The sequence below is a fragment of the Melanaphis sacchari genome, unplaced genomic scaffold, assembly GCF_002803265.2.
Source record: "Melanaphis sacchari strain LSU unplaced genomic scaffold, SCAv2.0 Contig0_pilon_pilon, whole genome shotgun sequence".
Taxonomy (NCBI): Eukaryota; Metazoa; Arthropoda; class Insecta; order Hemiptera; family Aphididae; genus Melanaphis; species Melanaphis sacchari.
In genome coordinates this window covers 13,106,925-13,134,073 of record NW_020270366.1, presented here as the reverse complement: position 1 = coordinate 13,134,073, position 27,149 = coordinate 13,106,925, and the positions used below count along the sequence as shown (strand labels likewise).

At 30.1% G+C, this 27,149-nt stretch overlaps 1 protein-coding gene across 1 annotated transcript; it reads left to right on the top strand.

Moving 5' to 3' along the window:
• Window positions 1–6,719: 6,719 nt before the first annotated feature.
• LOC112593318 (sex determination protein fox-1-like) lies at window positions 6,720–27,072 on the top strand. Its single transcript, XM_025337704.1, has 5 exons — window positions 6,720–7,314; window positions 22,743–23,240; window positions 23,403–23,597; window positions 25,855–25,908; window positions 26,882–27,072. The coding sequence occupies exons 2-5, from the start codon at window positions 22,746–22,748 to the stop codon at window positions 27,017–27,019; spliced, it is 882 nt and encodes a 293-aa protein (XP_025193489.1). The 5' UTR covers window positions 6,720–7,314; window positions 22,743–22,745; the 3' UTR covers window positions 27,020–27,072.
• Window positions 27,073–27,149: the final 77 nt, after the last annotated feature.

The following is a 27,149-nucleotide window of genomic DNA, read 5'->3' as shown; positions in this document are numbered from 1 at the left end:
TGGACAGTGCCTGGGAAGGACTTAATTCACTACTCAATGTAAGTCGTTACAAGTATTATAAACATTCGAATTTTTGTTTTTGATTATTTACCGCGCTAAGCTTCGCGTGTTTCGAAATTTTTACTGTATTTGATACAACGATTCGCAACCACTATAGCCTATAGATTTATTACTGTCAATTGTCGTGTAGGACAGAAGAAAAAGATATTTCGGTTTGGACTTGTTGTTTGCGTTCGATATGAACATAATATTAATAGTCTCAATTGGAGTTTCAAGTGGAAATACTCGACTCCGTTTAATACATTTTTTTTCAATACATTGTTTTTTCGACGAACTTATGTTGATAGCGACGAATAGTAAAGACAGTCTAAAAATTACACTACCTACTCCACGAGTATGTTAACATATTCTTAAACGTGGCGTGGAGTGACTTGGGAACAAGCACACTCGAGTTTCCTTGTTAACTTAATGATCGAGTGTCCATATTACAACCATTATGTAATAGTAAAGTAAATTCTATAACTATAATAATTAAAGTACTATTTATTTAGTATAAATAATAAATAATTTATAATTTAGTACGTAATTGTTCTATTTTGAAAAATACGTATGAATATTATGGATGTATTATTATTACTGCTAGTTGGCTATTACTACTACTTGTCCTATTTTACCTAATTTTATTTCTGATTTAATAAAAATTGTTCAACATTATTTGGAAAACATGAACACGAGTTCTATTGTGGTCAATGCTGATTATTTTCGATTCTTCGATGTTTCGAAATGGAAAACAGTATTAATCTAATTTATACATTTATAATATTCCTTTAATTTCAACGGAGATGTTATTATTACATAACGCGTCAGCACTAACCCTGGTAAACAATTGTATTGTTTAAACATACATTATTAATTATTTTACACAGGTTAGGTGCTCGTTTCATATGATTTTTTTTAAAAAATAAACATTTTTACGTGACCAAAATATCATAAATATTATTTCCATTTTAATCCGAGATATTTGTGTACTGAATAACGATAAACAAACAAAAACAATCGAGATATGTGTGAATCAAATTTCGTTAAAATCCTGTCGATAGTATTATAGATTGTCAGTACACATATTTGTCAGATTTAAGATTTATTTTGTGTGCACAGTGGCAGAGTATAGCGTTTTTCGAATAAAATTTTATCTAAATATATTATTCTAAATACAAATATCATATTATTTTATTTAAATAATTATATTTAAAAATGTATTCGAGTAATTTGTATTCGAATGATTGTATTATAAAATTATTCATTTAATTGTAAATAATGCATTTGAATAATTATCTAAGTACAAATTTAACTAACTTTAGCCAGTAATTCTTCGAGTACTTCCTATTTTATGTATCAAGATACATTTATATCAAAATCATAACTTATGGGAAGGTGCTAACGTAAGAAATTATTAAGTTTTTGAAACACAAAAATTAGTTTTATCGTGTAAAAATGTAAAAATTACTACAGAAGTTGGCCGTGGTTGAAATTTGTTATGGGAATCACTTTTGATTTTAACGCACCGACACGCCTCCATGATAAAAATCCCGCTCAGACTTCGACCTAGGTATAGTACACAGTATAATTATTATGCGAATTGTGCCCTCTGCGTGCATAATATATCCGGTTTTGAGCTTTAATTTTAAATTTTAATACACTTTTATGCATTTGGTTTTGACGATGCGACAATCCGTCAGTGTTCACGCTATCGTTCGATTTGAATTCGATTGTATTTTAATTCGACGTTCCGTGACTCCGTTATTTTCATTATTCAGAGTTCAACAAAATAAAAAAAAAATCGTTGATGGTACAACGATAATAAATTAGATATTAAATTAGAAAAAATGCATTATTGTAATGATACTTTCACTTATAGGCGCACCCTGTTTTGATCATCTGTATCGACAGAGGGACAGTGTCCAATAGTCTTACAGTATTCAAACACAACGATTTATATGTAATGTAGGGCAATAATGTAAAATTATTGTTCGTTAATGATTGACTCAAAAATAATGTAACTTTACCTTCATAACAGAACATTATAATGCGACATAAGCAATATAATACGTAATTTAATATACGCATTCGATGTTATAATAATATTATGTAGTTTGCGTTCATTTTGATATGGTGGGTAGGACTCGAAGAAAATAAAAATAAAGATTTATGGAAGTAGGAAGTTTCGTGTCATTTTCTACGTACATTCTTTAAAAAATAATAAATATACAAGTTTACTGTCCCCACTCCGCCAACACACGATTTCGAGAAAGTGACTGTGTTAAACTATTTTTTCATTGAGTACATTTTGTTTATCGGGGACCATGTTTGTGATTGTTTCACAGATGGGTCGAAGTATATTATATAGTTTGAACATTGAACTTATATTTCTTATCGTTATTGCCCTATTGAATCACAATTATTATATTTATGTACAGTTTGATAAAAGTAAAATTATTTGATTGTCTATTGGTAACATTGCCGGGTAATCGCCTACATTAATAAATGTGTGGAAAAAATTATTGAAATTATTTCTGTGTAGTGTGTATAATACAAATTGTATTACTTTGAAATCCCAACACAAAATATATTATGGCATTGACCGCGATGTCGTTACATGATTATTATGATTTATGATTTACGAGACCAGATATGAAGAATAAAGATCATTTTGGTGGTTTCTATTTCACATCATAATGTCGCAAGAAGACATAACCTATTATTTTAATTCTAAAGTAATTCCGCAATTACTGCTAAACATAATTATTAAGTAAGTACTCATTCTGTTACGTCGTATAAAAGCACATTGGATGAGCAATATATATTTTCATAACGACCGAAGTTCAAAAAAATCTAACACCAACATTAACGAGATAACATCGTTACGCAACGATAAAAGGAAAATAAATATTAGTGTAATACGTACACCTACTGATAAAAAATAATTCCTTTTGCAAATTTGGTTTTGGCTCTTTCGGTACATTTATAATTAGGTTGTTGGATGTATGTTTGTTTAGTGTTCAAAGTTTAAAATTGCTATCTTCCAATAAATAAATGAAATGTATTTGTGTACATCATACAGTACAGACTGCATACACTCGTGTTTAAAGTATATACAGGTATGCACTTGTAATGTGATACGTGTATAATATATCGTATATATTTCATATGTATTGTGAAACGATTATTGTGACATAATATGACATGTCATTGAATTTGTAAATATACTTTCGATTATCGTCATTAAGATTTATAAGTTAGTATATATCTACCTACCGATTCTACCGTGTGAAATTCAGTTTTAAATTGTGGAATAATTAATAATTATTACGTATATTATTTTATTGGTTCACGATTTAAAATATATCACGAAACCATCTTGGTTTATGTCGATTTCTGAATTATGATTATTATTTTTATAGTCATAATTATTTTGATTACTTAAAATTATTGTATGCAGGTTTGATTTTTTTTTTTTTCATTGGAATTTAAAAATATACATATCGTGTCACTCAATATCGTTTTTTTTTTTTTTTGTTCCAAGAAAGTTTTATGTCATTTTCATTGGCATGGAATTAGCAGTAGATTTGAAATTCGATCGTTTTAGGTCATTTTTTTTTTCCTTAAAAATATGATATTCTTTGTTTTTACATTTGATTCAACATGTTATTCTAGAAAATTGTTTAATATAAATAGATTTTCCACATTCGTTTCTTTACATACAATAATAATCGAATAAAAGTTTACAAAATACAAGCAAATAATAATCCTATGCATGTCGGACCCTGATGAAGTTGATATATCAATTTATTTTACAATCAATAATACCAATTGTATTTAAACTTATATAGTATTATGAATATACATTTTAAGAATATATTTTTGTAGATTTTTAATTTTTAATTTAGTAATCAATACTTAAATTAAAATATCTTAAATTTGAATATCTAAACAAAAATGAATAAAATTATTGAAAACGAGTAATTTACACAATCAGTAATATACTTTCTGGTATGTAAATTAATATTATTTTATAAACACAAATGTACGGATTTTAGACTTAAATAATATTGTAAGAAGACGATTAATAACATTAAGAACAACGAGAACGAAATTGTTACGTCACATCTTGTTATAATTTCTGGTAATTAAAAATGTGTGTATTGTATGATAAATGTATGAGAACAAAAACGCTTTTTGTTTCCAACCTCTGACAATTATTATCTTAATTCATTTTGATGTTCACGTTTTAAACGTTTTATCGAAATTATTATAATATTATGATATTTCACATTGTACACGTGAAGTCAATGTTGATAATGTTGTTCACTTGTTCATCATAAATCCCACGTCAAGAAATGTTTTATATTCATTTAATGGCGTATTTTTGAGTGTATCGTTTTGAGTCTTGTCGATGGTTGCTTTTACATACTCCAAAGTCAAAATAAAAATATTTCTCCGATTGTATTTGCTAACTTAGTTAGGTTAGGTTCAAAGAAGGAATACGGTGAATTTATCAAATTAAATAATTTTATACTTTTAAATAAGAACCAAAAATATTTTATCCATACATTTTTGAAATATTTTGAATTATGTTATATTAACAAATAAAATAATAATTTTAAACTTTAACGAACAGTAAGTACACAGTACAAAGAAATTCAGCATTATCTAACGCATTATCGATAATGATCAGCGTATCTCTTGATACATTTTGACTTCATTGGAATTAATGACCTTTCAACAAATATTTATGAATATTTTTGTTTGTCAGGTTTTTTTTTAACTTCACATCACTTTTTTCTTAAGTTGAAAACTTTTATAATCTAAGTTTTTAACTTTTTTAACTATCAAGTAGTAAGTTTGATATTTATTTTAATTGATTTCTCATTTAATATTAGATAGTGAAAAAAATGTGAACAATATATACATACAGTGGTGTGTCTGTGTGTGTTGGACCGATTGTGTGTCTTTTATATATGTGTATTCTTAATCCTATTACGTATAAAATAATAATTTAATATACTTATGACTTTTTAATATTATTTATTATAAAAATATTACAATTTAATATTCGTGTATTCAATTTCTAATTTCGTTACTTAAATTTGTCTAATTAATTAATAAATAATAATCTATTATTTATGTAAGATTTTTCTTTATATACTTGATATTTTTTCTCTTGAAAATTACACATTTTCAGAAAAATCATTAAATATAAAAACTATGTCATTGAATAAATTGAAAACTAACAGTATTTATATTAACTATTGTAGGACGTCATATATACGTAATATGTTTAGAGTAATAATAATAATAATACAACTTAATACTTATAATAGTATTATAGAGTATTATGCACTTGACTAAGTTTTCACTGATTGTTTTTATTCCCCTTATTAGTAAAGTTATTGTGTCCGGTAAGGAGCAACACGCTGCCGCTGACACCAGTTGAAGGAAGACCCGTCTGGTCTCGATGATATAATATTATTGTTATTATTATCATAGTTTTTTTTCATGGTGGATGAGAGGAAGAAAGTTTCTTTTACCGTCTTGCATTTAAATGTATACACAGTACAATTGTAGAAAATATGTCAGTTTTGGTGACATGACGTAACAACTGCTCGTTAGTCGTTACTTTTGAAGTAATGACAGTAACGTGTTGTTAGTTTTATTATTTTCGATATAATTAATGCATGCCATGTCGGCGTTCTACATAGTATGTGTTATCAAATAACTCTTATCTAGATTGCAACTGTTGTAATATTCATATTTTAATTTTAAAATCAAACATTTTGTATGCATTTTAAATAAAGATTGCTCTATTATTCTTAAAATGTTTTTAAATATTTAAATATTTATTTATTAAATGTACGGTAGTCCAAGAAAATATTTTCAAATTATAACTATTCAGCATAAACTGTAACAAAAAACAATGATATACCTATTACCATTGAGTATATAGTATAATTTATATACTCAATGCTATTACTTAAACAATAAAACTTCTACAATGACTAACTCATTAATAAATCCAACCTAACATATTATTTTTCGTTTATGATGCGAACTAAAAAACTTCCTACTTTGTACTTTTTTTTACGGTAACGAGTGACGTTTTTTAGAAGTAATTTAGTGCTTACCCATCCCGGATTCAAATATATCATCGTTTGTCTATGACCTACCAGAAGTGTGTACCTTAGATCATTATACTAGTCTAGGTGTTTATTTTACAGTAGCGTTTTAATGCGAATAAAACAATGTATACACGATGTGGCCCGTGATAGCATTACCTGCTGTAATATTATGATATGAACATAAATTATAATAATAACGTTTTGTCGAACGGGACCTTTCGAAAGGTTTGGAATTTGTTGTTGGGAGGCATTGTGTCTTGGGCGGCGGCGCGGGGCCTTGCGAGCGCGAGCCCGCCGGCTGGTGGCCGGTGCAATGGCGGAGCGGGTGCGAGCCGAGCATGCCGAGTGCCGACCGACCGATCTGTTTCATCGATTCGCGCGCGCCTCGGCGGCGGCGGTGGGGATAACCCCTCGCCGCTGCTGCACACTCTTTCTCTCTCACGTCCGCCGCGCACGCTCTTGCGCGAGCGTTATTCCAATGGGAGGGGATGGAAAGGCACGGTGGACGGGGAGCCGTACGTTCGTTCATTTTCCCGTATCCAATCCATTCGTCAGATTGTGTTTGTGCCACTGGGCGTCTGTGTCGGTTTGCAAAACATTTCTCAGTTTTCGTTTCACTGTGCACAGGCACACGCACGCACGAAATCGTCGGCGTTGTTATTATTATTCTATTATATATATATTTTTTTTCATTTGTTTCGAATTGGTTTTTATTATTGTCATCTTCGTTGTTATTATCGAATCGTATCAATCTTTATTAGCATAATAAAAAATCGTTAATCTTATATACGTTGTTCGTCGCGTTTGTTTTTTACCCACAATATTTTATCACCCGCCGTCGTCGTCCGCGTTTACTAGATATTTTTACCGAGCAGTTCTTTTCTCCCTACGTCCGCGCCACACGCCGGTTTTCGAACGCGTCGTGTAAACGTAACCTACTGCTTGCCGATTTTTTAACTTCTCCCAGAATCGATCATCACCGAAACGAACGCATTGGAGACGCGCCATCGAAGTGTAGCATGTTAGGCCGTCAGACGTCCGCCCTTCTACATTTGTGATAAGCAAAGTTTTTCGATACGGCCTCAAGCTGTGGACTGCAACGCCCTATTTGATTCCCCATCAGGGGCTATACTATCCAGTGAGTACAACGTAAACATTAAATCATGAAATATGTGTAAACTAATAGGAATCGACGTCGCGCGGCGCATCCGATGATGACGATTACTATGTAGGCTTAGAGCTCATAGTTGTTTAGAAATCGCCGCGTCGCGTGCGTGTGTGAGACTCGTCGGCCGCCGCCGGGAGGATTGTACCCAATATAGCGTATTATTGTCGGCCGACTGGGCTGTGCGCGCGCGTTTATGACGATGGCGATTAAGACTAGTCTGGATTCGGCCTTCGGCGGATGTGTATTGTATACCTGCTTTGAAAATCTTATCTCGTCGAGACGTTTCGTTGTTGCAACTATATTTTACCCGGGCCATTAACCGCTCCACTCGCCGTACCTGTGTCATCAGTAAAATAAAATTTAATTAATATTATATAATAGTATATTGTACCTATAGTAAGTCATTACCGTTACATTGGTTCAAATAAAAACTAAGGTTTTCTGTATAGAAAAAACGCGTTTGTTGCATGACATTATCATTATTTCTCATTCTTGGCTCTCGCGCGTATAATAATATTTGGAACGCGCCCCCTCATTGACACCTGATAAATCTCGTCGTTGTTGTCCGAAATATTTCAAAAAACCCCAACTTTTATGTGTGCCCAGTTTTTCAACTTAAGTATTCGTGGGGGGTAATAATTGTCGCCGTCACCTCAGTCTACGAGTTATTTTTAATGACCCTCGCCAACAGCGCAGCCAAGTGGACTAATAATATTTTGTTTCGAAAATCGCACACAATTTCGTTCGCCCTAATTCTTGGAACGTCATATTTGAGTGTTTTTGTAGAAGTTTAAAAAGGTTCCGTAAATATGCCACTGCTACTACTGTTGTAGGCGGAAGAAGCTTAGGTATGAGTACCTATTTCATATATTAATTACATGACGAATAAAATATGCTATAAAATTATTTACATATATATTGTTCGTGACATATGAAAAATTAGGAGTTATTATTTTTCTCTGCCTGTTGATGGCTATTCTAGTTGTGTAAACACGAAACAAAAGTCCATTACACTAATTACAATGACCCCGCTGACCGCGTTCACCATTACTCCCTCTTTCTCCTCTGCTTCTTTTGCTTCAACGTTAACCGTATAACGAAGAGTCTATTTCATAAATTATAACGATAATAATATTTATACATTTAAAAAATGTCCTTAAAAACGAAATAAACGAAAAAAATGCAGTTTTCAAATAATGTGATGTTATAAGTAGTATCTTTTCGCTCCTTGGACCGACGCAGCCGTCCGCTTCAAGCCCTTCCTCAGCTCTCCAAACGATCGATATTCGTATAATACAATTCGTCTGTATATATCAGGCTCGATGTGAGTTTATATATTATTAAGTGCTCAGCCGTGTTTTCGCATTTTTATTTTTACTCGACAGTCCGCTAGCTTTTCAACGTATTCATTTCTCTTTTCTACTTTTATCTAAATAAAAGTTTAACTTTTTCTAAAATTTACGATACGGGCATTCTGATATTTTTTGCATTCATCGGCGTCTTGTACGACGACCCACTTATCAACTACCCTCCAACCATCATAATCGTGAAAAGAGGTTTTTTATTCCCGTTCAATGACATATTATATTACGACCTACGATTTATCGAGTAGATTGAATAATAGTATCGCTGTACATTTTATGTATCCTATATACGTGTATAGGTTGTATAAACAAAAGGTTTTTTTGACAATGAAACGTGGTATTGAATTTTGTGCTTGACTAAAAAAAAAAAGAATGTTTTTCCCCTATTTTGGTCGATGTATATTTTTATGTATTTTTTTTTTTTTTTTTGTACAAGTACCTACAACGCATGTGATATTTTTACGGGACGGCTGCTCATATATGTAACTGACGAATGAATTATATATGACACGAGTCGAGCAATACAGTATTGCCGGTTGCCAAGCAAACGTTTAAATATCGTTTGCAAATGGTGAGAAAAAAAAGCTTATTGTAATTCTCGTAAATGAAATTGGTTTGGGAAACTTGGCACGGTCAACTCCCGCGCAATGGTCTCAGTGATAGTTAATTTGTTTCCTCGTAATTAGCGGATTTATATACTAACTATCGCTGTAAAATTACCTTTTATATTATTATTGTATGAAACCTAGTGTCCATTGACCATATGGACTGTGGCCAACCGTGGAGTACACAATAACATGTGTTTGATTTTAAATACGTTCGAAAACCGTATATATATTTTTTTATTTTATCGTCATTAACTTTTTGCAATTATATATAGTTTTCGTCAATCAAGGCAATATTTTGGAAAACGAATACATTTTTAATTTTAATGACAGCCATTGAAAAATTTAAGTTACCTAATGTGTTCTAAAAACTAAAAAACAGTAATTTTATTTCTTAAGATATTAAAAATGCATTGCCGGATTGACGATAAAATATTATCACTATATTGACAAAAATGTTACGCTAACTGTTAAGTAGATTTCTTTGAAAACAGTTTTAAACAAAGATATATTATCAGTCGTATATAATAAAAAACTTTTAAGACACCTTGTTAATATTTAGACCTAATACGTGTCGAATAAACTTTAGATGTCGTCAGTTGAAAACACCAGAATTCATTCCGTATGTTTATACTCTATATAAATATTAAAATTTTTCAAGATCTCATCCGTACACATGCTTATGATGTATATACAGTATAGTATAATCGCATATTCGATGAAAATCCTGATAACGGTGTTTAAGACTGTTCACACCTAATACTATCTTTATGTGTATCGAATTGTGTACACCGTATGCATATATTATTATTTGTATGTAGTATAGACAATATTAAAGTAATATTACATCGCTAATCGTTTAATTTTGTCGCGATTAAATATTATTAATAAATCAGTATACCTAAGGTACGACGACGATATTTTTGCAGATAAAAACGATTTTGTTCGATCGTGTATATCAATTAGCCTTCAGGCCTCGAATTCGCGCTCTGTCCAAATATCGTTGGTATTGTCGGTCGTTCGTTTGCTCGATTATAATAATATTTTAGTTTATTGAAAGCTAGCAGACATTGAGACAACGACAATTATATAATTTTTTTTTCGGCTTATCATATTCTTTGATTGTGTATGTAATATAAATGAACAATTTCCTCTCTGATGAGGGGCGGCACTACTATAGTCTGTGTTATTTCAGTTAAATTTTTTTCTTCAGCCGCGGTGTTATGTGTGTTCCTCGTGTGTGGAAGTCGCTCAAGAGAAACACATGTCAAGGGGGGCCTCACATAATTTATTTATCCTGTCTGCCCGTGATGGGGTTACGTAGGGAGTGGACGGGGGCGGCTCTCGCACATCTGTTCTACGTCGTTTATATATATACATATATCTTTAGATAGATGTATGTATAACGTACCGAGAACGAAATAATAATAATAATAATAATTATATATATATGTACACGTTATACGTGTTTTATAGATATATACGGTAAAAGAGTATAGGATGCGTCTCGACGTGCCGCGCTGTAGTTGTGGCGTTGGTGGAGGCAGTGATGGTGGGAAAATGCCATTAAAAACGCACTCGAAACATTGATTTTCTCTCCCCGACTCACTAAACGAGAACTGAAGGTACGACGACACGAATAGTGTCCCTCGTAGAGGTTATCGTCGTCGACTGAGCAGTTGATATCGTTATATATAAATTTATTATTTAGGTCGAAATTAGTCGAGATCGCGACTCCGGGATTCTATTTCGTTTGGATGTCGTCATTGTACATATTGATCCATGGAGCGTGTTTTAAAAACTTTTTTAATACTACTAACAGACTATCCTATGTGTTAGATCAGAATAATTTAAGATTTCATACTTTAGACGACTATAATAGTATATTTCATGATTGATTTGCAATATAATCGATAAAACAACAAATCTAATTTCACTCCAAAAGAAAAAAACATTTATCCGAACGATAATCATTTGCTCTACGGTCACAAAGAAAAATGATTTAACTTTTTTGTTGCTCGATGACATTCGTTTTGTTTTTTCCAAACATGTCTCTCACGTCAGTCATAATACGTTTACGGTGTTTTATAATTATACAATTGAACTGTATCAACGCGACGGCTGTAATCTTAACGAAAATAACAAAGATCTCCCACGCGGTTTCTAAAAATTATTTGTCATTTGTCAATTGTAGCCTGCAGGGTTCTGGGAAATATTTTGGTTTTTATATAATAATTATTACTATTTTCGTTTTCTCTCGCAGACTTTGGGCAGTAAACTCTACGTATATACAATTAGGTCCACCAAAAGATTATTTGCTATTGTTATCTTGATAAAAGTGAAAGCTTTTATATCGTTTATTATGATATCTGTGATAACAATAGTTCAATGAATCGCATGTGATGCTCATACTTTGCATTGATTGACACGAAAATGGGGTGTATAAGTTGGTGTAATGTCAAGACTCCAAGTCGGTTTTTTTATTTGGATCGACAACAGTTATAAATTAAATTAAAAAGGAATAAAATCTTAAAACAATCATTGTCTGTCGAAGTAACTGTCGATTGTTAAAAATACCAGTGATAAGTATGGATTTCAAAGTACATTTTAGTTGTCTCGTATACCATCATAACAACAAATTATACTCGTCCGGTTTTGTGTAGTCTATTTACTTTTTACTTTATTTTTCGTTACCGCAGCGCCCACATCCTGTAATCACAACGGATTCCTTGCAAGAGGCACACCCAACCTCGTTGCAACTGCTGCACCTATTCAGTGGCGGTGCAATGTGATGAGATAACACAGTATTTTAAATTATCATAACAATAATCTAGTTTCCCGATGTTTTTCATTGCAGATCATATTTTGCGTTATCACATATTATCTCACCAACAGTTTTTAAACATTTTTCGCAATAAGTATATTATTCCACATACGATATGCAGATAATTATAAATAGGTAGTCATTATGTCTACAGTTGAATCTATAGGATTTATCGTATATTTTCGCGATCGCGTATCTATCTTTACCTTCCTACCGGTAAACGCAAAAAATTTCACAATAATAAAATTGCGTTTAGAGCGTAGAAAAATATTTGGAGGTGTGTATTAGAACTCTGAACATAAACTATATTATATTAATATTATGTACCTACGGGTTTGTCAATAATGCGCGTGTAGGTAATCGGATCGCCGACGCCTCGAGCGGTGAACAAACGCGCACACCGAACGGCCGATATGGTTACACTTTATGGCACGAATTCAAAAACGGTCGGTGTCGTCGGGTGTTTTTTTCCTCTCGTGCTGCTGCCGCCGCGCCTGTTTGTCTTCGCCTCCGCCCCGGTCGATCGTTTACAATACGCACGCGGTTATTGTGTTGTGTTGTATAGTAGTGTGCCATATAAAACGCTTGGCATATATCTACGGCGTACAAACCGCGTGCGGACAAGGTTAACCTCGTCGTTGCAAAACCCGACCTTCGCGGCGTGCCATATATCGCGTTTTTGATAGTATTCTTTTATAATTTATTACAATTGTCGTCATTATTATCATTGTACATGATAAACATCAGCGTGTTAGATATGATGTCCATCGTGCGGCGGCATTGTCGGTAGCCAATATCACGTCATAACGTGTTCTCGAATTGAGAAAATTGCCTCCTCGAACGGTGTTTGAACTTGTGCCCTCTGTTGACTTTGATATTGTTACATTACGTGCCACTTATTTTATCGAGTTGTTATATTTTTATAATGCTTGCTACTATATAGTTATTACAAATACGCGTGTTGTGTTATTACTATACTCTCTTATAGTCAAATGTTGATGATGGTATAATTGTAATATAGATTCGTACGAAAAAAAATGTAATTAAACTGCAGGTTCAATCTACCGTGTACGCACAAGGATCCTTCGGATTTTCTCTCTTAATTATTGCGAATCAAAATGAGCGGTTAGTGAAAATCAGGCAGGCGTGCCGGTCTAGAAATCGCTTTTCGCGCATATAACATTAAGTATTTACGATAAAACTAAATAGGAATCCACTGACCGTGTAGAGCTATAGGTGAGTAATGATGTTTATATCATTATAATGGATCTAGGTGGTACGCATCGCGGTTCGTTTGCTTTCAATGTTAATCATATTAATATTAATTATTATATGTATTATTATTACCGGCAGCATAATAAAATATTCTTTACGGGATTCCGCGATTTTTCCAAAATAAAAACCACGACTTTTAATCATTATATTTTTTTCTAAATTTAAAATAGTAATATATTATATTATAATTATTGTATTTTTTATGTTCATCCAAATTCGCACGTGAATTCATACGTGTATAATTACATACCATATTAACGCATGACGTATAAAAAGAACTCCCGCCTACATGTCCCCTCTTCTACATCCCCTCACAGTACCTCAACGCGGTTTCCAAGGTTTTATTAGCCTGATACGACGATGGTTGTAATAATAATATTATTTCAGTTCGTTTTTCTCTGGCGAATTACCGCTTGTTTGGTCGAGTAGAGGGGAAACGCACGTGTTGTCTGTTGTCGTCGTCACTATTACCTACCTGTTGTTAAGGTGAGAAGCCGAAATTAAAATTAAATCACTTGTGAGAACTGCGAATGTATTGCTGAAGTTTATTTTATTATACAACGGCGAAGAAAACCTACTATTATTAATATCGTATGTTGTAGACAGCGGGTTGGTTATACTCTGCGAAACCATATAAAAGTTCACTGTTCGCGCGCCCAATTGCATTTCATCCGCGTTTTTGTACTTTATTTATGAACGTGAGTATAAACATAATATTATACACGCGATTTAATTTAAAAGACGTATCGGCAACGCCGATCGTTTTTGTTTTTGTCTGGTTTCGCTTTTAAACGATTAATTATTATTCTCCGTTCAATCGACATCAGATAGAATAAATGTTAATAACGAGCAGCATTTTGCATGTGTTTTAACACACAGTTTGTATTCTTTGCTCGTATATATGAATCACGAACTTACAAATCAACATTTATTAATAACTATGTAACTTGTTGGCAGGTCCGTCCCTACGATTTGCGGGGCTCGGGGCAAAGTAAAATTGCGGGGCTTAAAATGTTACTATCATCAGCTGCATATATAGGTATAAAGGGGCAAAGATCATAGTCGCAAACAGGGGGAATAAGAAGAGTAGGTATATTTTTTGCTCATTAATGACATTTTTTGTTGTTGTATCTATAATAGCAGGGCCTGTTCAACTGTGGTGAGAGCTCGCCCTGCTCTAGGGATGGCCCTTCTTCTTGGCTCAAGGGTGCTCCCAGAAAATAAGTACAATGAAAGTATTGTAGAAAAAAGAAATATATTGCAGTTTAGAGCTTTAGATCCACGTTCATTTTTTTAAATTTATTGATTTTATTTTAGTTAATTAATATATTTTTTAAACTATATGAGTTATGAAGTGAATATTGAATCGAGTTCCGCAAATACTTTTGGGTTATCGGGGTTGAATCTGACCAATATTGTTAGGTTGTCCGAGTTGAATCCCTTCAGCTTATTAGTTACTGGTAAAAATTTAAATAATATTGGTTTTAAAAAGTCAAATCTGCAAATTTTGTTTGGTTATTTGTATATTTGTTTGTCTGCTACCGTAAAAATTGTTCCTTTTCCAATGTTTTTTTACATGGTTTAGTTTCTTTGCTTCATAATTTTATATATGTATCTAACTGTATTTCCAGTCCCCAGAAAAGTGTCAACAAGAATAAAAATATTTGGATATCCCAAGTAAAAAAATGCATTTAATTTTTCATGAAAACTTTCACAGCTGTTAATGGTTCGATAAGTGCTTGTTGAAAAATCATTCCAAAGCTTGGTGAGAAACTACACTACAGCATCGTCGTCAACGTAATTATTTAAAATATAATCTGTAAGACTGTCAATTTTTTGGTCATCACATGATTTTATTGCCATCAAATCTTCCGTGAAACATTGGACTACGTCGTTTTTATTTAAAAATAGCAATCCGAAAAATACTTAAGATATCTATTTTTCTCTGAATTAGACTTTTATACCTTGGATAGACCTAACTTTTGAATTGTTTGTTACCAGCTTTGGCCTAAATAAAATTGACAACCTTTAATTCTTATATCGGTCCATAATTATTGCAATATGAATTCCATTTTCAAAATCAACATACATTTTTGAAGAACAAAATCGATGTACGATAGTTATTTGTTAATATAATATGTTGAAATGATTTAGCACAAGTATATCGACTGGTTATCACCAGCTATAAAAGTAGTTGAGATATCTTATCTATACGGACTCAATTTAAAGATTTTAAGATAATAAATTGGACTGAATTCAAACACATATAAATAACATGGATTCAATTCAAATCACTAAATTAATTAATTCCCTCCACTATAGGTATTTAGTAAGTAAGTAATTAAATACTGATAATCAAAATTTGATTGTTCGTCGGTAAAATATATAATTATTTACCTATGGTTGTCCACACTTGTTGTAGTGTACTTGGGGTTTGTTTTTCAATTTATTAATTGTTTTAAAAATAGGTCATATATAACTATAATATTTAGGTCTATCTAGATTTTAATTATTGATTAAATATTTAAAATATTCATTTTTTTTACCTAGGCTAAATAGCAATGATTGACACCATAATATTCAATGTTTTACAACTCAGCACACATTATGACAGTTGATACATTCAATTGCTTAATAATGTAGATAATGCATAAAATCGAGCGAATTTTATACTTATTACGTTTTAAAGTTCATGTTTGATTAAAATTCGATACTGGAGTAGGCACATTGTCCATGTATATTATGTTAATTTCATTTAATGACGTTATCTGCAGTGTTTGAATTAAATTCGAAAATATATACAGAATGATTAACATAGCAGTCTCATCCTTTTATCCTTTAATAATGCAGTTATTAAACAATGATTTTTGAACATTTTTATATACTTAGACTAATTTTCAGTTATTTAGATATTTTTATCATTTAATACTGATATAGTTATATCATTTTTTTAATCTCTCTTTTTTACTGTAAATTATTAAGCAGATATAATTTTTAGTAATATTGTTGCTTTTAAATCGAATATCAAACGAATAGTTCCTGATTTAAAATTTAATGTATTTAGGATAATTTTTAATACAAAGTAGTATGTATAATATCGATTATAAAATGTAACCTAATTGTTTTAGATTATACATTAATGTGTTATGATTTTAATATCATGGTTTTTTTAAATAAAGAAGTTTAACTAAACTTAGTATTATTATCTTAATTTTTCAGTAAGATAATGCCTATATAAATCAGTAAGTTTTTGTTCGAATTTTGATGAATAGATATTTTGAAAAAACCTGTATCGATATGTATAATAGACTTCTATTTAAATAGCTTAACAAATTTAATTACCTATTTAAAAATTTGATTTTAAGTATACTTAAAAATTCTAAAAATTAGAATTCAGATGAATTTATTGTTAAATTAAAAATGGTAGTGAATCTTAGTGAATAACCACTCTGTATATCGTATATGTATATGCAGAAATAAATAATTACAGTTTGTAACCATTGTTCTTATTTGGTGTAGAAAAAATAAATACATATATATATATTATAGGTACTTTTATATGATTGGTAGATTCAATTAAAGAGTATGTTCGAATTTAATAAAGAAAAAATAGAAGGGAGAGGACACTTCCTTCCTTATTTGAGCGTAAAATTATTAGTCGACAGAACAAAAAAAAAAAAAAAAAAACCACTTATAACATCAATTGTATATTAGTTTTCATCATTCTAATAAAATAAACTCTTATGTTGAATATTTAATTATTATGTTATTGACGTTAAATTAGTATTTTTTTCATTTGATTTGTGTTTGATATGTTCGCGTGTATTCGGCAAAAAATAACCAGTTTAATATAATTTTCTCGGTTTTATGAAAAGAAATTATTATAAATATTAGTTATCTACTTTAATATTGTTGATTGTAAATATGTTTATTGTATATGTAGATGTATTTTTACGTATTATTTGTTTTAAATACCAAATATGTTACGAAATTTTTTAATTTAAGTTTATTTATATTTATGTTACCCGTATAACGAAATATTTATCCGTTTAGTTTCTAATGTTGTATTTAAATCGATTTTTTGTCTACAATAAATTGTTTATAAAATATTGTATTTCATGATAGTTGTTTGTTTTAATTGTAGTTTTGAACGTCGCATAATATAATTTAAAAAATAATAATGAATCAAGTAATTATAAGTATAATCATTTAGTCTATATTGATTAATGACGACTTGATACGATACGTGAAATTTGATAATTATTTCGTCGAAATCATATTATTAGTTATAACTTATAACTTATAACCTTTGATTACCATCGTTCATTTACCTCTATTATAGTTTCAATTTATAAATTACTGTTATATCGTGCAGGTTATAAATTAAATTAGACGTATTATGGCTTGAAATTTGAATGGAATGGCAACCATTTATGTACGAATTATTTTTAAAACTTTAAGGCCTCGTTAGAACACTTTAACTCGCATAATTTGGCAAGTATTTTCATTTCATTTATGAGTATATAAATACATCCCATTGCCAATACTTCATTACACTTGGTGTTTTCAGTGAATATTTCTTTTAAATTTTCTATTTTAATATACATGTATTGTATGGATATATTGTGCTGTATGCTGATTAATTTTTATTATTGACGAATAAAGCAAGTACAAATCCTAAGGGAACTTATTCGTGTTAAAACCAATTATTGAATAATATATCTTATATCATAATATACTCAAACTGTGTGATACTGGTGTATAAATACTCACCTAATTTGTTTACAGGCTTAACATTGTAGTTAAGTAATTTATTTTCCCAAGTTATATTTTTTTGTTCTGATAAAATGTTTAAAGTCTACGTTCATGCAGTTATTTTTTCAAAATACCTTTGTTAAAAATAAATATTTTATACAACAATAATAGTCTTTACTTTACATAATATGTAACTAATGTTCACATTTATGTTTTTAACATGGCTAATAAATTTAATTTCGATAACAATATAAATTCATTGTAAAGATATTTGGTATATCATCCTTAAGAGGTGAAGTTAGTTTGATAAAAATGAATAATGACTGATAAACAATATCGTTATTCTAATTATTCCGTGATTGTGAACAATGTTAGAAAGTAATATTTTAATGAGTTAGTCTTTTGGGTTTGAACAAGTAACGTTGATACTTGATAGCATGTATTGTATTATGATCATCATCCTACCATTTTACACTAATACTATTAATATTTATGTGGTCTACTAGATACCCACATTTAATTTGGAAAAAATATTGAATAATTTTTAAATTTTTTTTAGGTTTATTTTTTAATCATCTATACCAAATAAAATCAATAACTGCCCTGTTGTTTTGATATGTTCTTTTATAAACCATTAAATGATGATCACTTAACAGTGTAGTCGTGGACTATTTTATTTTATTTATAAATGTAAATTAATCGTATATTGGTACAATGGTACTGGTATGTGGCATAGCCCATTAGGATTTTTAATACTTTATTTACAATAGTAATAAATAGTATAGAATTCACCAATGTATTCAGCTTGAAAAATGTCTATTTAATTATTAAGTTGTGTATAAACGACTGCGTGTGAAGTGGAATTCATGTGTATATAATTGCTCAATATTTTACAGCTTTTTAATTTGATGGCCTTTCGATTATAGGTATATTAATAATATAATAGTGTCCATTAATTTTATTACTGCCTTGTATTTCGCCGCTATTGTACTTTTAGCGTCACGCTATGAAAGAATTAAAATTTTTAAAATGTACATTTCATACAATATAATATTATACTATACTCGGCATTGCCGAGAATGGGAGAATACGACTAAATTCAATTAAGTTCGGCCTGATATGAGGGGGGCTCCGGCACGATTATACGAGGACGAGAAGGAAACAAAATAATATAATGTTATTTCGATTCGTCACGAAAGAGCTGCCCGATTTTTATGTCGCTGTGGTTGCTGTAAAATGCTTGAGAAAAATATTATAGTAACCCATAACGTAGTATTGTGATTTGGGCTGCACAGCCAACAGAAACGATGATGCGGGAACAAAGCCACTGCGCCCTGATGTACCAACTCAACAGGTCTCGCGTTTGAAGCCCGCTTCGCTATCGCGCGGACAATAAATTCTGTCTAAATTTAGTATTGCTATAAAAAAAAAAATCTTCTGAGCGTTTCAGTACGCGTTTGCCAAGCTCTGTAATCGCGTGCACGCACAAATGCTGTCGTCCCACGGGTTGATATATGTACGCGTACGTTTATTATCTCGTTCGCGTTCGTTTTTAACGAATCATTTATATTATTATTAATATTGTCAGTGACGGCTATGTACGTGTAGCCGACAATAAACATCAATTTAACTCAATAATATTATCCCAACGTACAAACGGGGCTCGGCCACGTCGGCGTAATATGGCTCGCTTTCTCATAGGATGTAGCCACTTGTCGAACGACACAAAAACGTTGTATACATAATATTATTATTATGTATTATATACTAGCCCGCAGCATTTTACAATATAATATTTGGTTTTTTTCTACTATACCTATAATGGTATATTGTGTATTTATATTTTATATTTTTTTTTCCAACGTCGTCGATGAACTATTACAACAATGGTCATCCCCCACCACTACAGAAGCGTCCCCCGAATTGGCCCCGGTGCAATGCACACAATGCATCTCACAGTACATCCTCATTAGACCAAAGTTTTCTCCGCTCCAGCGAAATCCCCCCCTCCACTGCTCCGTCGTTTTTTCCCTCCACGAATTATGTTGTTCATTATACTACTGTATACACTATAATGCTGTATAGTAAAGTACTTATTTATTATGATGTGCACGACGAAATGTAAAAAATAGACAAGTCCTTCGAGTAGTTGCATACTACACTACACTCATGTCGTTTACATACATTCGCATCTTGGTTACTTATTCTCAACAAAGCATTAAACGTCTGTCCAAAGAAAACAATTGACGATTTTTTTCATTTTCTATTTTTTATCAATCAGGATTGTTGCGAAATATGTAAAATACAGGTTCTCGTAATACACGAGATGCGCGTGCGTTTATAGGAAGAACCTCACTCGCGCGCGCGGTTTGGTCACGAATATCTTACCGCTTTCACGCACCACACGAATATGGCCATCGTCATACTAGTTCTCCGTTTAAAAATCTAAGTTATGTAATTTTTTTGGAGAAACTTTGATGCCTATGTACACACATTATATTATTATAATATATCTATTATCGGTCTAGTCTCGAACACACGCGTTTAATTTGTCGGTATGTATTCATATGCCCTCGTCCTAAAACAACATTATATATATATATATATACAATAATAACATATCCGCAATAATTAGTATTCAACTGTTGTACGTCAAACTGGTTGCTGGCCCGAAACCCGTGTGGCATTTATACCCGTTCTACACACCTATTTATGCTCTGGCTCCACTTTTGTTCATGGACCCGTAGCTTAGTCCGTCCATAAATATAATGATATATTCCGAGGCTCTCGCTCCATCTCTCCGCGGGATTGTTGCTGTAGTAAATACGTATTATTGTACCAAAATTCTCCTTGCGCTGAAGATGGGCCTACAAACATGACTAGTTTCCTGTCATAACAGACTAATGCGTGTAGGTATTTGGCAGTAGGTAGAATAAAATAAAAATGTATTCCTCCTATTAAATAAAATATTGTTAGTTTAGGTTAACTATGATTAAAAAGATTCACTTATAATCTCTAGCTCAATACTTAGGTCCTAGAATATAATATTTCGTTCGAATCTGCAGTAATCATTTTTTATAAAAGGAAATTTTAGCGTAATTTTTGAAAGTTAATTAAGAATTAAATAGTTATTTAAATTTTTTATGTTACAATAACTGTGTAGGTAAATGTTTTAAAAAAAGCATTAATATAAAATATTGAATAAATAGTTTATTTTATAATTTAAATTTATATTGAATTCATAGATGAGTGAAATAAAGTACTAAAGGGCTAAAGGGCTACTGTAATGATTGTAATTTATTTCTTAATTTTGTATAAAAGTGTATTGTTATAAGTTTAAACTATGGATAACTGTTTTTTTGATTACGACAAATAGTAATTGAGTTTATGATTTTATACAATCAATCTCTAACTCAACTCAACCTTAATTCTAAAGAATGTTTTAATTCTATAACTTTTTCTTTGTTTTGTATTTTTACATAAGAAAATAATTAATATTTATAGAGTTCTGACCTGCTGATTGTCTTGCATAATATATTATCATCACGTCTTATAAACGATCACGGGAGTATTATCTATAGTCGATTTCTTCTCAATGATATTGTATATTTATATTCATATAGTACGTATTTATTTTACATATAAGTATTGAGTGTATGGCTATAATAATATTTTGATGTTACTTGTTGCCCTTGTGGTTGGATACACAATCTATACTTTCCGGAGTCATGTAAAAGTTTTTATCGTACACACATGATATACAACCTGAAACTACCTAGTTTTGTGCCAAACCAAATTACTGTGTATTTATTATACACTACGTCTATACAGGTCAGGTACTGTATGTACAGTCGACTTACATCACTGCAGATGTATGTATGTGATGATAATTATGATGAAGAATTACGATGATGTCATATCTCTGTGTCATTATATTTTCCACCCGTTTTTTATTCACAAAAATATTTAAAATTTCGTTTTCAAAAAATCCACAACAGCGAGGAGTTGATTTATATATTAATATTAGCCATATCATTGCTTTATGAATACGATTAATATTATTATGTGTAACATTTTAAATGTTTTTTTTGCTGACGAATTGACTTAAACTTTTTCTGTACCGTTTTTTAATACAATATGTATAAAATTTTTGTTTCATGTTTATATTACACAATCTAAATAAATGTAACAATGATTTGATTTAGATTTATGTTATGGGAGGGGAGTCTCTTGAACACGTATGGACTTGACCAGGGCTTCTAACCCTTTCATTACATATATTTGCTACCTATAGTCGTCATATTGATGCAAGTATTGATGTTAAGCACAGAGGTCCTACATTATATTTTTTGTGAAATGCATTTTAACAAATTAGGTTGTTAGGCATTTATCTTTGATTAGCATTTATGAAAATAACTTGATAAAAAATGTTTTTAAATATCTAACCTTTAAAATTAAACAATTAGTTGTACTCTAACATTTTCACCAAAAATAATGTAGTTAATTGTAATATTATATTATTTACAATATCAATGATTTCTAAAAAATAATAATGAATTACCATTATGTTTACAGCAAATGGTTCAAGGAGGAATTGATCCATATGCATCACTCGCGGCAGCGTCTGGTGCATTCCCTATGCAACAACCCGGACAAATGGCTGCAATGACACTTAAGATGGCCAATCCTCAACAACCAACTCTAATGCCTGCTACGGTGGCTGCACCTCAAAATACAGCTCCACTTCCACCTCAGGTGACTGTAGAAAATGATCCACCATTGCCGCCAATTGCATACTCACCTCCGACTGGGCTTAACATGTCCCTGGCATCTCAACAACAGCAGCAGCAGCATCAACAGCATCAACAGCATCAACAGCATCAACAACATCAACAACAGCAGCAGCAACAACAACAACAGCAGCAGCAGCAGCAGCAACAACAACAACAACAACAGCAGCAGCAGCAGCAACAACAACAACAACAACAGCAGCAGCAGCAGCAGCAACAATCTGCTGTTGGATTGATCAAGTCTGAACAACAACAAATCACAGTCACTACAGTATCACAACCGGTAAGTATTTGGGTTAAGGTTTAATATTTTGGTCAATTGGATGATTTGCTAATAACATTTTCCACTCACTCTGTAATGGCCTATTAGTAATATTTTTTTGTATAATCCAGAAACAGCTAGTTCATTTTGTCATATATTTTTTTTTTTTTTTGTGATGTATAGTTGGAATGTACTAATGCCACAAATGCATTGACTACACCTGTGTCAGTATCTGTAGCCTCACCAACGAACATTACCAATGTTGGAGCTGGGTCCCCTTGTTCATCTAGCGAAGACAAAAATATCCAATCAAAGAGACTTCATGTATCAAATATACCCTTTAGATTTAGAGAGCCTGATTTGCGTGCCATGTTTGGGGTAATTAAATAATATTTTGTTTGATTAATATAATTTAAAATTATGATGTTGATTTTTATCTGCTAAATGTCCTGTATATCAATTATATAAACATATCTAATTATAATTACTTTGATATATTGCTTGTGTTTTGTTGTATACAAATTTATTTAAATTTAATGCTCTAACTTATAGTTAAAGACTTAATTTTAATGCGCTAAAATGATAAAATAAGATGTTTTTAAGCTCTGAAAATTAATCAAAATATTCTTTTATTCATAAATAAAATATTTTTTACAATGCAATAAAATTCCAAGAAAAACAAATAAAAATAATAGTTAATTTTTACTTTATATGATTAATTGTAATAGATAACATAATTTAATGTAAGAGAATAATATTTATTATTTTCCGATTTATGAACTGAAAAAATAAAAATAAAATATTTAGGTAAAAGAAAATTAAATTAAATAAAACAATTTATACATGAAAAACAACAACATAGTATTGTATATTTTAATTAAGTAAAAAAATTACTTTACTTGTTACTCAAGTATAATTCTAATAAAATGAATTTACTCTTCAATAATAAGAGTAACTTTGTTACTTTTAGTTTACAAAAATTCAAAAAATTTAACTAGCACATAGTTATTTCTCTAATTTCTTATCAAAGTCTATCAAAAATCAATGTAAATGAAAGTAATGTATGAGTATAACTTGAACAATATGTTAAAAAAAATTGAAAAAAAAATGTATTTCGACAACAGTAAACTAAATAAATATAATGCAAGTAAATGTGTTATCCAAAAGTTAAAAAACTAAATTGAGATAAATTTAAATTTAAAATAATATATTTATTAGTTATTATAAATATTTATAGTAGTTTTTTCTGATCAATAAAAAATTATAATTTTTATTTTTAATATTTAAAATAGTTATGCGTTATATTTTAGAGGTTACTTTTTAATAGTAATTTTTCATTACATTTTTGTTACCTTAAAATTTTTTAACAAATATACGTAATATATAATTTTACTGCTATATACCGTGTATTTAAATAGTTTTTAACATATTTTGATAAGTATATACATTATTACAATAATTTATTTCACCATTGGCGTGACAAACAATTACTTCAAAGGTAATTGTTACAGAGATTTTTTTTTTAAAAATGGGATTGGATGATGGTTGTTGGGTTTTCAAATACTAAATGTAATATGATCAGTGGCGTAGCCAGGATTTTACGAGTTGAAGAGGGTTAAGTGAAAATTAAACTTTGTTTTTTTTCTGTTTTCGTTATGTTTGTTGCCTTATTGAACTATTCAAGAACAAAGTTTAGTTGTAAACTTGTGAATATACAATAATATAAATAATACATTTATTAGACGTGGAAAGACAATGGCGAGGACTTTAAACACCCAAAACCCCTCCTGTCTACGCCACTGAATATGATACTCCATATTATGTAGTTAATATTGATCTAAAATATAATTAGATGTATTATATTATTATGCATTAATCATACTTGCAATTTATGTTGGCCATTCTCCTCACACATTCTTGTATCAGTAGTAGCAGGTTGGTCTTTGGTATATTTTTGCCTCTGGAGAGTTTCCACTTTGCCATACCAATGTATATCATAAAATATTTATTTCTATATCAATGTTTTTTTGGAAACATAAATCTTCAATAAATCGTAGTTGAAATTTGCTGAAATTTTCATTTTTCTGTCACTGAGTAAACAATTAATTAAATATTAATTCAAATTTTATTTAATATGCACGAAAAAAATAAAAAATTACTCCTAAAATGTATTATTTTATTGTGTTAACTATTCTTTAATATTGAAAGATGCATTTTTCATTCAGTAAAAAGTTGTGTACATTACGTTAGAGAATTAAAAATCAAGAAAGCTTATTTATTTTAAACTGCATAATCTTAAAAATATTCAATTATGAAAACACAAAACTACTTAAAAATTAAGAACTTATCCAAGTTTATAAGATATAGGGTCAAAATAAATGTACAATAAACTTTTATTGCAAAAACTAAACCATCAATATTCATGTATTGTTGTAAAAATATTCATCATATGTAAGCTTTTAAAAAATTTGTGTTTAAAATAATAATGTTTCTAGATTCCAACACATGTACAACTGTTGCATACAATTTTTAATCTATTTCAATTATTATTTTATTTATATATTTTGTATAGTTTCAAAGTAAAATTAATGTTGTGGTTTATTTGGTCTTAACATTATGTTATTTATTTTTTCAGCAATTTGGACCAATTCTAGATGTCGAAATTATATTTAATGAGCGTGGATCAAAGGTAATTATGGTTAATTTGAATCAATTAAAATATTATAATTACTATAAAATGTATATCTTGAATAAATAAATAAACCATTCACGCTTTTTTTGGCAGCTAAGTAACTTTAAATAATACATTGACTTAATAATAAAACTATTCAATTAAATATAATATTTTTAATAATAAATAATTTTTAAATAGATAGTTAATTAAAAATATATCTATATGTCTTTAAAAAAAATAAAAATAAATATAACTATTATTGATAAATTATTTTACAACTTTGTCCTAAGGGGTTTAAAAATAAATATTAAATCATATTATTCTAGGGTGGTTATTTACTTTTGGTTTTAATTTTTAAATTAATATTTTAATATTTTAATTTAATAATAATAACTAAAATATAAAAATTATACTTAAATAATATATATTCTAGAAAGTTTATCTCCAAATAATATTTTTTTTAATTCCCAGTATGAATAAAAAAAATGCCTATTGAAGATTTTCATTGTACTGTGAGATTTTAGTATTAAATCCTTTTCTTTATACATTTTTCCATATCCAAAATGGACAATTTTTGGGAGCATTCACACAACGCTATAAGTAGCGCAATATTTTATGTTTTTACTTAACACTAGTTTATCATTGACACGTAATTAATAGCACAATAACGCTAATAAAAATGTATACTGCTTAAAAGTTCCACTTTCTTGTGAAACGCTATACATAATGAATGCTGGACTAACTTAGCATTTACTGTACTATTTTTTATTATTTTTTATTATTGTATAGTGTTAACTGTGAACGTCAATGTTCGCTTTCCCCAAACAAATTTAACTAAATAATTTTCATCTGAATTCTTTAAGATTAAAGTTAAAAACATTTAAAAACTATATAAAATTGAATTTACTACTTAGTAATAATAATAAACAATTTATTTTCTGTTGAGTTTGTTTATTTGCATGTGTTTTGTTGTGTGTGTTGCATGCAGGGATTCGGTTTTGTAACGTTTGGGAATAGCGCTGACGCTGATGAGGCTCGCGAACATCTTCACGGAACAGTTGTTGAAGGCAGAAAAATAGAGGTTTGCATGCAAATATTTATGCTATTATATATATTATATATATAAACATACTTATATTTTTACTTATAATTTATATGTTTACACTTATTACATAGTAAGACTAATCACGACGTAGAAACTTAATTGTTTATAAGCCATTGTAAAAACTCTTAATCATTATTATTATTATTATTAT